A 12,684-nucleotide genomic window follows, 5' to 3' on the forward strand; every position below is an offset into this window, starting at 1 on the left:
TGGCCTCTTGGCCTTGATAATGTGGTGATGCCTATGTAAAAAAAAAAAAAAAAATGCATATTTTTCATAATTTTTTCAATCATTAAAAAAAAAAAAAAAAAAAAAAAAAAAAAAAAAAAAAAAAAGTAAATAAACTATTTTGATTTGAAACAAATTGAAAACAAGGAAAACTAAAAATCCTTACCTTCAGTCGAGAGATTAAGTTCCAGAGAAGGAAGGGGCAAATCTACGCCCTGCAAAAAAATAAAAAAACTTCTTTTACCATGTAACAAACACTAAGTAATGGCAGACAGTTTTCATTGTTTTCCATTTTCAAAGTTTTTTTTTTTTAGGGGAGAGCGGAGAACTTGTTTACAAAAAGAATAAAAAAAAAAAAAAAATAAAATAAATAAATAAATAAAAAATAAATACTAACACTTCAAGTAAGTTAGCTGCTGCTGCTCAATTAACAGACACACATAGCAGCGTAAAAAGATCACCAGTCACCTCAGGTGCTTACCAGAGAATGTTGACAAATCCAATAAAGACACATTTTGCAGCCATCCAGAGTGACCTATTTGGGAGAGCTGAATTCGCCACTATAAACTGATGCTATCAGACACAAATAACATTTAACTTGACAAATCAAAATTTGATTCTGACTAGCCAATTTTGATATTGTGTGTTTAACAAAATTATAAACGTACTTCGTTGCAATTTATTTAAGATTTATGAGTTGCCCGGCTTTGTTGGGTTATACAATATGCTTAAATATGATATTTTAATTCATATAGATTTCATACTTATTACATAGCCAATTTTCTATTGAATATTATATTGTACCTAATATATAGTAGTGATTCCAAAAGAAAAAAAAACGACTTGGGTGCCATCAACTAGAATCAAAATATTTAGTGCTCCAGTTGTGTTTCTTACTGATGTAGCTATCAAAAGATAATTAGGAAAGATTTAATATTTATTAAACGAAGATTTGTGCATTTCAATTTGCTGATATGTCTCCTGGCCTTGCTAGATTGTAAAATATGCTTAAATGTATTTTTAATTCATACAGATTTTATATTTATTATTATAGAGCCAATTCTGTATTAAATATTATATTGTACCTAATATATAGTACAGATTTTAAAAAAGTATAACTCTAGTGCCATCGGCTACAATCGAATCCAAAACATTTAGCATTCCAGCCGCATTCCCTATTGATGTAGTTATCAAGAAACAGGTAAGAAAGTTTAAATGTTGAAGAAATGAATTGAAGCTGGGCTGCACAGAAAAATAAATATGCCGGCAAATTGAAATGAACATTTTGCATTTCAATTTGCCGACATTTCTGTATGCGTTATTCATCCAAACAAAAATTTTACTTGTTATAAACCATCCTTGGTGTATGATTACTATTTTCTGTTAATTCCAATCTTATGTGATCAGTAGTTTAAATATTTACAGACAGACACATGTTTTATATATAGATGTCTTAATTTTTACATAGGCATAACCACTTATCAAGTCACAGAGACCACTCGAGGATAAGGGTTAAGAGTGTAAAGTAGTCAATTGGACAATATAGTAATCGTTAGTAATGGAAATTTGGTAAATTTTTTAACTTAAGTGGAACAGCTCATTAAGAACTTGTTTACGTTGGACTTGAAGACAACCATGTTGTAGTCAGCTGAAAAGCAGGAAAACGGGAGACAATTCCACAGACGTGCAGTTCTAAGAAAGAAGCTTTGTTCATGGAATCTATGTTTAGGTTTAGGCACAGATAAAGAGTGGGGGAAATTATTAATAGTGTTTCCAGCTAGACAAGTGTTTCTTGTGAAAGTTTTGCGAGGGGGGACCATAGATTGAAGCTCAGTCGAGCACTTGCCATGAAAATAACGATAAAGCAGAGAGAAACTCGCAACATCTCTTCTGTGAGATAGAGATTGCAGCGAAGAGAAAAGGACATCTATGAGGCTATGAAGTCTATTTTGAACTCTATCAAGGCAGGACAAGTTCTTTCTAGCAGCTCCTGCCCAAATGTGGCAACAGTACTCCATCCTTGGATGTACCTGGCTCTTATATAGATAGAGAATTACATCAGCAGTGAGCTATCTACTGGATCAATAGAAGTGTCCCTCCATTTTTCCAGCGGCCTTGGCAACAGATTTAATGTACATGTTCCATTTAAGATCAGGAGTAAAAGTCAAACTCAGAAGCTTGTCAAAACATGAGGCCTCCCCAAGATGAGAGCCATTCATTTCAATTGATGCCAGATGGGAATCAGAGGGTTGATGATGTAAAGATAGAAGCTTGGTTTTAGATGCATTAAAAGTAACCAGCCACTCCTTTCCCCATTGTATTAATGTGCTCAAGATCAGAGGAGAGAGAATCGAACTTGGTTGTTTATGGTCTTAGATGTGCTACCATAGATGGTAGTGTCATCAGCATAAATGTCTACGAATGATGTAAGGATGTGATCTGGAAGATCATTAATGTAGATCAGGAAAAGAGTTGGGCCCAGGATGGACCCCTGAGGGACTCCAGCATTAATACTGTAGGCTTCTGATTTTTGCCCATTAACTACTACTCTTATAAACCTATCAGAGAAATGATTTAATAATTAAGATATTTCCAGCTATACTATAGCTGGAGATCTTGTGAAGTAAACCTTTATGCCATACTCTATCAAAGGCCTTAGATATGTCAAGAGCAATTGCCCTAGAAAGGTTGCCTCCGTCGAGAGATTTGCTAATCCTATGAGATATAACTGTAAGCACATCTGCTGTAGATCTAGCAGAACGGAAACCATATTGAGTGTCACTAAGAAGGTAATTTTTGCAGAAATGGTTGATTACTTCTCTATTTAACAGATTACAGCAACTTACTCATGATGCACAGGAGACTTATTGACCTGTACTGAGAGGGGGATGAGCGATCACCTGAATTCTTAAATACAGGGCAAACTGATGAGATTTTCCAGGGTGATGGGAAGCAATTCTCCTCAAGACACCGTTTAAACAGTTTTGTAAGTATGGGCGCTAGTTCTGGTTGAAGTATTTTGAGTACTATAATTGGAATACCATCAGAGCCGGTTTTTACTGGAATCAAGGTTTTTGATTAGCTTGGCAACATCACGTACAGATATTTGTATATCAAATAGTGTGTTTTCTGATACAGGAGGAAATATTGGGGGTTGGCGGCCTTGATCGCAAAGGATAGAATTAGCTGCAAAGTTCTTGGCAAAGAGTCTGGCTTTGTCCGATGCTGACGAGATTACCTCAGGTCCATTGATGATAGTTGGGATAGAGCACATGCTTCTGTTCAGGATCATGTTTGCTATTTGCCAAAACTGGTGGGAACCAAGCTGCTGCTCAGCTACTTTGGACTTAACGGACTGAGCATACAACTCTCTTGCGTTCTTTATTACTTTCTTACAATGGTTGCTGGCAGTCCTGAAAGCGGCCTTAGTTTCCATACATCTATTACGTTGGAAGCAATGGAAAAAGTGATTTCTGTGCACAATGGCAGCAGCACATTCTGGAGAGAACCATAGCTGGCTGTTAGGTTTTTGCTGGAACTTTTTCGCGGGTATGAAATGGTCTATACCTACAATTAACCATTCCGGCAGGTCTGATACTATAGAGGACACATCCTTTTTAAACATGGAACGCAGAGGTAAATCCAATATAAATGTACAGAAACTATCCCAGTTAGCCATAGTGTATCGATATACTGTATGATCGAGAGGTAGGTCTGAGGACTTATCACATTTCACTTTTATCTTAATTGATACAACAGAGTGGTCGGAAGATCCAAGAGGAGACAGAATGGAAACTGAACATAGTTCAGGGCAAGTTGTGAGAAAAAGGTCTAGGAGACTCGCATACTGGCCGTCAGTGTCGGGCACAGGGGTGGGTTCATGAACAATCTGAGTGAGGTCATAAGCAATGGAGAAATCATGACAGTAGTAATACACACGGACGAAAAAACGCTTTGGATAATCACAGATTTCAAGGTAGTTCTACTAAAATAGCGATATTTTTTTAACCAAACACTTTAAGTCTTCAAATTACTACTGTTTTGTTCGGAAATGAATATACTTTCAAATGAATTAATAAATATGAATGTACATTATATATTTTAAGAGTTTTAAGCAAATAAAGTGATAAAAATGTGAACGTCATAAAATGGCATTTTCGGTAAGGTTTTGTAATGACCCCCCCTGTTTTCTAAAGGTCCGTACCGTGATTGTATGAAGAATTTCTTCATGAAATTTGGGAACCAATTAGAAGAGGTGCTAATCTTAATACTGTCAAGTGTCCGAAATATTTTTGACCATTTCTTTTTTTGTCGTGTTAAAAATAAGACTTTAATATGACGAGTATTGAACATTTTGAAAAAAAAATTATTCGGACACCCAGTAGTAAGTAAATCAATCTTTTTACTATCTTTATCAATTAAAAGTATTATTTTATGTTGAGTAGGACCGCGGTAATTGATAATTTAAAAGGACCTACCCGAAAAAAAAATTGTTTATATTTCTCGAATTTGGTCAAATGAAGTTAGTATTTTAAAGAAGCAGCAGGAGCTCCAGCCTGTAGAATCAGCCATAGCACAGCACAGTGTAAACAACACGCGTTCTTTAATTTTTATTCAAGAACGAATTAAGAAAAACATGAAAATATGAATATAAATGTTCTTATACGTTTAATGAGAGCTATTTTGTTATCAGAATAACATTAGTTTAGAACTATTCGGTTTTCAGAATGTATAATAACAATCCCAACCAATTCGGCATTATGAATCTGTTGCAATTTCTTACATTGCTCGTCAAATTTAAAAACATGGTTAAAAAAAACAACTACAATTAGGAAGCTTGCATGCACTTTTATTCTTTAAATTAGTTTTGAACAACGAATTAAAACAATGTTTTACTGCGAACAGCCACAAATGTTTTTTTTTTTTTTTTTTTTTTTTAAATCAAAATAAATATCAAAATCTCGTTCATACATAGATTCAAAAAGTTGTCAAAAAACAAATATATAACAAATAAATGTTATCAAAGGCAAGATAAGTTACTTTTCTACCAAACTGGATATATTTTTTGTGTTTTTATTCAATGTAACATGTTTATTCAGCTCGAAAAACATACAGTGTTTACCGATGTATTGGAAAATTAAAAATAGCGCCCGGCCCGACTCTCTTTGACACGGTAAGTTTGAGAAAAGGAGTTAAAAATAAAAAAAAAACTATACAAAATACTGTTAAAAACTCACTGAATATATGTCAGCCTATGTCACGGTAACATATATTGAGCGAGTTTCTAGCAGTATTTTGTCTACTTTTTTTATTTTTAACTCTTTTCCCCAAACTCACCGTTTCAAGAGAGTCGGGCGGGCGCCATTTTAAATTTTCCAAAACATTGGTAAACACTGTTTTCAAGCTGAATAAACATGTTACATTAAATAAAAACACTAAAAAATTATCCAGTTAGGTAGAAAAGTAACTTGCTTTTGATAACATTTATTTGTTATATATTTGTTTTTTTGACAACTTTTTCGAATCTATGTGTATAGTAATACAAACCCTCAAAATCTATATCAATATTCTTGAAATTTTAAAAGCAGTTAGAAAACACATCAAACTACAATTAGGAAGCTTTCTATTTTGTTATTTTTTTTCTACTTAAGCGAAAGATATTTTTAAAACCTGCTCCAGCGTAGTATAAACGGCCTATGGAATTAAAACCTTCAACCTCGAAAATAGAAAAACAAATTTTTGAACGCTCTCTTTGAAAAAAAGCTCTCTTAACTTTACCTCTAATACAAATTATGTGTGGCAAGTCTCCTCCTAAAACACTCTTTAACCCTAACAATAACACTAAGTTCGAGTGGCAAGCCCCCCCAACAAAATACCTCTGTAAGCCACATACAAGCATCTAAAACAAACAAACAAAAAATAGACCCTTCCTTAAAGAAAAATACACATAAAAATAAATTGGTTAACTGTCCTAAAATGCTAGAATGGCCAGGAAATGATGAATTATTTTACATTAAATTTTTGTGAAACTAACCGCTCCCCCTCTAATATTGTTTTTGTTAGCTTTGTCTCTGTCAAGTTTTCAGTATGTTCGCACATAATTTTCCTTAGCCCTACAATTAATTCAAAGACCGAATGGCAACCCTCCCCATATTCTCATTGCATAGAAACCCTCTTAAAACTACACATAATCATCTTAAAAAAAAAAAAAAAAAAAAAAAAAAGCATGCATATTTTCCCATAGAAAAAAAAAAGTTAACTGCCCTAAAATGCTAGAATGACCTGTAATAGGAAATTATTTTACATTCAATTCTAAAATAATTTGTTTATCTTTCATTAAAGTATTTCATGGCATTTTATACATAATTTCCTAAAAAGGTAGAATCACATTTTGGAGGGGTGGTCAGAAGGAGTTGAGTGGGGTTAAACAGAAGGTGTTAATCTGCAATAATACCAAAGAAATATTGCAATATATTCATTTTTAAATGGTCTTATGTTTAGATTTAAGTTTTTTGTACATAAAGCACATTACAATTCAACTTTGAGTTCTCCAACTTCTTTTCTGTTTATGGATACATGGCATTTTTAAGGAATTGCTGCATATTTATGCACATTTACTGCAGATTATTTGGAAACCATAAACTTTTGGGAGATTTTCAGTTGCATATTCTGATTCCTTGTACAAAAATACACTTATATCGTAAATTTCATTTCTTAGTCTTGTGTTTTAACAAAGATATGACATTTTTACTGAAAAAGTAGTGCAAAAAATGTGACGAAACGCATACGGTCTTAAAGAGGGAAAAATATCCAAACGTGTGAGGCACAAAAAATAACCATAACTTCCTTAATTCTAATCAGATTTCAAAAATTTAAAAAGATTCTTTCTTAGCTCATCAAGCTCTTTCTATGCATACCAATATTGAAATATTTAATGCTATTTCAATTTTTTCATGTGTATTGCTAATGACAGAACCTCCCCTCATCATCGGTCTTGTTTGAATGGGTCAAGCATTCCACATTGTGAACATTGAAGTCTCCACATACGGGAATGTTAGCTGAAGGATAAGCAGATAGGACTTGGTCAATTTTCTCAGATATGCTTTTAAACATAGTAACTCCGCTGTTGTGGGAGTGATAGAGAGCAAATATAAACGCAGTAGTTTGAGCAAGTGCAACCCGGAAGCACATATAGGGTAAGTTAGGATCTTCTCTGGAGATGTCCCTACCACATGGAAAACCATCTTTAATATAGGCACATATTTCATGCCCATGGTGATCTTGGGGGTAAAATTTGGAAGTTAAGTATGCTTTAATTACGAACTTATCCAGGAAAATTAGTCTGTCCAATGCCAGTTTCGCTTAGAAATAATAGGTCTGGTTTAGTCTCCTGTAATTGGGTTTCAACCTCTGGAAGATTAGAATGTAGACCCCTGATGTTGGAGAAGGAGACCTGGTAGTGGGGGTCTACGTTGAAGAATATGAATCATTTCTTTTAATTACTTAATAAAAATCAGCAAAGGAGAATAACTCATTTTAGACTGAAGAATATAATGGGAGTTATGTGCAAATAAAAATGTAAAAGATTTTGCTGCATTTCAACCAACTGGTTGCTAATATCATGAAGTTGAATAATTATCAAGTTTCTAATGCAAGGGTAGAAAACTCTGGGCATACTGGCCGATCCAGCAAAAATGTATATTGACCATCATTTTCTAATGTTACACTGACAATTTATAAAGATCACATTCGTGAAAAAAAATGCAAGAAAAAAATTGCTGAAGACTTAATAGTTTTATTTTATTTTCGTTTTTTATTACTAAAATGTAGAATTATTTCCATTAAAAATCCAGGTATTATTATGCATCTAAAATTGAGAAAAATCATGCTTGAAAAGTATTAATATGTGAATACATCGAAACCAAATAAATTTTGCCTGAGGTCGCGTTTATCTAATTAATGAAGCAGAATTAAAATGTCTTTTCTCAATTTTGATGCAGAATACCAACTGGAAACTTACTCATGCAAAAAAAAAAAAAAAAAAAAAAAAATACAAGATACAAACAAAAACCAAACCAAATACAAAACAAAGACACAAAAAATACAAAAAACAAAAACAAATACAAGACACAAACAAATACAAAACATAAAATAAAACAAAAATCAAATACAAAACACAAAAAAAAAAACAAAAAAATCAAAAGTTTAAATCTTCCATAACACAAGGAATACAATCAACTCACCGTGTACAATTTTTTAACTAAAAACTTTTTACCAGTATAATTCACTCCATCTACAAGCACAACCTAAAAAAAAATAAAAATAAATAAATAAAATAAAATAAAAATTTTTTAACTAAAAACTTTTTACCAGTATAATTCACTCCATCTACAAGCACAACCTAAAAAAAATAAAAATAAATAAATAAAATAAAATAAAAAATTTTTCCATTAAAAATAAAAAATATTTCTTTCACAGAAAGGATATCTTTTTTTTTTAGAAGCACACATGAAAAAGATAATCTTACACTAAATTCTCAAGAATTTACTAAACCACAACCTTTTCATTTTCTTAAAAGGCAAATTTACGACAGTCAACTATTGCATCAGTTGCACTTATTGACTATTGCAGTATCAATGCACACAGAAACGACTCCTGCAAGCTCCAGTATTCTCAATGGCAAAGAATATTGGGTTTTGAACAAAGTCAATAAGAGGAAAATTGCTGCTTTTGAATTGTGGTGGTCTGCTCTTTGGTACAAACCCCTAGCAAAAGGATGTGGAATACTAAAACCAAGAACGTCTGAGTACATTGTGGACATTAGCATGGCCGCCAAGTTGCTCAGAATGGCACAGAAGTTAATGGTGACGATTCATGAAGAGTGCCATGGCTGGTCATTCCATCAAAAAGAGAGAGTTACTTGCAATCGTAACAATCCAACTGATGAAATGGATACAGTTTGTAGAGAACATTCACTAGCTTTTGATAGAGTTCTTTATTTTCAGAGACCTTTCCACACTTTGTTTCTGAAATCAATCCTCTCTTCAGATGTTCATGTTATCGACAGCTACAACTTTTGTTATTCAAATCTTTCTTTCAAAGTTGCTGAATTGGAATGTTTACAGTCCGACTACTAGAATTCCAAAATGTCTGACAGATTCCTTATTTTCCAATAATTCAAACCACTTAATTCTTAGGGATCAAGAAATCATACTCAAACTCCAGCATTCTGACGAGTCCAAGGCAGATTCTAAAACCTCCAAATCCTTCAGACCCTGCTTCCATCTAATACAGTTGATTAGACAAGGCTTTCCCTCAATGCTCAAACCAAGAAAATATAGGTCACTGTTGAGATGGCTTTTTTCCTCTGTGGGATGACTTTGGTTCTGTGCAGTTTGAGATTTTAGATCATTCTTTCATTAATAATTGCCTCGGGCACCTGTTTTGGAGAATGCTGAAGGAGCTGCCCAGGCATTTTTTGCAGGTCAAAATACTCTTCTATGGAGCTAGCTTTTCAAATCCCACTTTCCAATCCTTGTTTTATTATTTCACTGTGGGATGAAGATAAATATCAGAGTCTAATAAACCCCATAGCTGGAGAGGGAAGGAGATGTATTTACAACTTTCCTAAGGAGATTAGTGAAATATTTCACTAAAGTTGATATTTCTCTGGATACCAAAAAAAAAAAAAAAAAAAAAAAAAAAAAAAAAAAAAAAAAAAAAAAAAAAAAAAAGCTTTTTTTTTTTTAGACAGAAAAAACAAAAAACTAATAACACGCAACAAATATAAGTTTATTAACATTTCTATGAAAATAAATTCCATTGTATTTTAAATATAAAACTGATCCAAATGAGATAAGTTAAAAAGCAATAATAAAAACTCGGAAAGTAATATTGTGCTACATAGTTCAATACAAATAATAAAATCAGATTGTAAGTACTATTCTTTAATTTACTCCCTCAGACCAGTATCTCTTGACAGGCAATTATTTTTATGTATTTTTTTTATTTTTTGCACCATTTTTTTGGAAGTTCCCTTCCCTTTTTTATATAATATTTAGCTAACTTCTTTCTTTGGTTAAGAACTACTGCACATCAAAATTAAGACACCATTACAGCAATGATCATATTCGAAAACGAGGCTACATCAAAGGGAGGTGACTTGCATTCTTGTCCAGGGTTGCTAGATTGGCTTTGTAAAGCCAAATTTCACAAACTTGGCCTTTTTTTTTTTTTTTTTAAAAAAAACACTTTGGCTTTTAAAAATTGTATTTGATAATTTTTCAAAACATAACGTATGGACTAAGGAAGGAACACGCAGAATATTATAGATTTTACAATCCCGGATAAAACAATGTTCACACAATTTACTAAATCATTGAATAAAAACAAAATTTTTCATGTAAATTTTAACATAAAAGGATTTATCCTTCACATATTGACACGTGCGATCACCAGTCGAGTTAAAATTAAATTACATAAAAAACAAGCAAAAGTTATTATTGTGTACGTTTCTGCCAAATTGATGGTTGAATAAGATTAAACTTGTGCTTATTTTTGCATTAAATAATAATCCCTGTTAATTCCTAACTGTGCATCTAATGGATACCATAATATTTAGTTTGCTGCACCTAATGGGTCATAAAAAATCCCTAGCCAGAGCGACCCAGTAGTTTCAGAAAAAAGTGGAATGGGTAAAGAAAGAGAAATATAATATAGACAAGTAGAGATCTATATTATTTTTTTATTGGAATCCCTTGAGATGAGTAATTTGTATATTTATTTATTTGCGGACCGTTATCCTCATAGTTGTTATTTCATGATATTTCGGCCAACTATTTCTCTGGCCTTCGTCAGGTGGTTAATCGTGACAGGATAGAAATGCTGAGTTTTAACTGTATCCACAATAATTACCTACTTCCATAGTGGTAAGACAACAACTATGGAAGGCAGTAATTACTGTGGATACAATTAAGACTCAGCATTTCTATCCAGTCGCGGTTAACCACCTGACGAAAGCCAGAGGAATTGTCGGCCGAAATGTTGTGAAACTTGTTAGTCTACTGGAAAACACTGGAAACAAATTATAATAATCAATTATTATGATCGTTGTAAGATTTGTAAAAAATAAATATTTACAGAAAAAATTGTTTAAGATGTAAAGAATGTATAAAGAATGCAAACAGTTTAAAATAAATTGACCTCTAAAGTCTGTTGAGGTCAATTATGAAGTGACGTGGATTTTAGAGTTTAGTGAAAACGCATCAAAGCGCAGAAATTAAAAACTCAGGATTTCTGGAAAATCTACAACAATGTAGCAAATAATGGGCAATCAACAATTCTACTATCCAACAGTCTTATAGTGGTTTACACAGCAACCGAGAAAGCTAATTTGCATGCCCGTCAGTTTTCCTGCAACTCTACTTTGGACCCAGCAAACCACTTCCTCCCGGATTTTCTTCTGCAGACAGAAACCACACTAGATGATCTGAAAATCACCCTTCTCAAGTTCATGATATAAAAAACCTTGACACTTCAAAAGCATATGGACTTGATTTCATCCCAGCTGTACTATTAAAAAAAAAAAAAAAATGCTCTGCGGAGGTTGCTCCAGTTCTCTCCAACAAATTCCTTAATGAATCATGCTTTCCTGACTGCTGGAAAACTGCTTCTGTGGTACCAGTTTAAAAGAATTCTAGCAAAAGAACTGATCCATTAAATTATTGTCCCATTAGCCTCCTCTCACTTTTCACCAAAATATTTGAGCCAAATCAATTAAGCTCTAGTCCACCACCTCACAGCTGCTAAACTTCTGTCCGACCAACCGTCAAATCAATTAAGCTCTAGTCCACCACCTCAGCTGCTAAACTTCTGTCCGACCAACCGTTCTACTATAATTGTTATTCATCCTTTTTGTTGCAAATTTGTTTTTTCTTGTTCCATTATAAACTTTAATTAAAGGTACATACACACACAACAAACTTTAAATGAGACGATCACAACGATAGACATCATAGACGAACACAGGTATATACACACATCATATAGATAATTGACATGTATATACACTCACTACATCTATATGGACCCCCCCCAACACAACTATGAAAATGAGGATAACAGTCCGCAAATAAGATCTATAGTCATTTTATTTTTTACTCGCATTCACCCCTAATAATGCTTATCGCCACTTGGACATAAGGGTCTACTATTTGGGATCATGACTAGGAAAGATTAACAAGATGTTGATTTATGTTACATTTAAACTTCTGCATATCAGTAAAGTAAAGGAAGCGTGTAACAGGAAGGAAATTTCAAAGTGTAGCTGGTTGAGGGGGAAAAAACTATTAGAGTAGAAAGCCTTCTGGTATTTAGGGACCTCAGCAGTGAAGAGGTGAGATTTTGTTGCTAAGCGGGTTTGTTTGGGATATGTACGTTGAGGGGACACAAGTACAAGTTCATAATCTAAATTATAACTGAAAGTGAAATGTGTTACAAGTGTGATCTAATATGCAAATTAATTGATAACCTGTTCCTTTATGAAAGTTCAAAATAAAAATAAGATTTTGAAAAAGATTATAAAAGTACTAAATAACCTCAGAAGTGAGAGTAAAAAAAAAAAAAAAAAAAAAAAAAAAATCCAGTTATTTTTTTTTAAATAAAAAA

The 12,684-nt window shown here is 33.0% G+C and overlaps 1 protein-coding gene across 1 annotated transcript in view; it reads right to left on the reverse strand.

The window, feature by feature from the left end:
- Positions 1 to 12,684, reverse strand: part of LOC145278343 (DNA polymerase alpha subunit B-like) — a 73,532-nt gene that overhangs the window by 20,030 nt on the left and 40,818 nt on the right. Inside the window, exons 9-10 of the mRNA XM_080130639.1 lie at positions 8,262 to 8,324; positions 185 to 233 (exon numbers count right to left, since the gene is read on the reverse strand). Of these exons, the coding sequence (XP_079986765.1) occupies positions 185 to 233; positions 8,262 to 8,324 (112 nt within the window). The remainder of the gene's footprint in view (positions 1 to 184; positions 234 to 8,261; positions 8,325 to 12,684) is intronic.

Source organism: Euprymna scolopes, chromosome 1, assembly GCF_053919585.1.
Source record: "Euprymna scolopes isolate OS-2025 chromosome 1, ASM5391958v1, whole genome shotgun sequence".
Classification (NCBI taxonomy): domain Eukaryota; kingdom Metazoa; phylum Mollusca; class Cephalopoda; order Sepiida; family Sepiolidae; genus Euprymna; species Euprymna scolopes.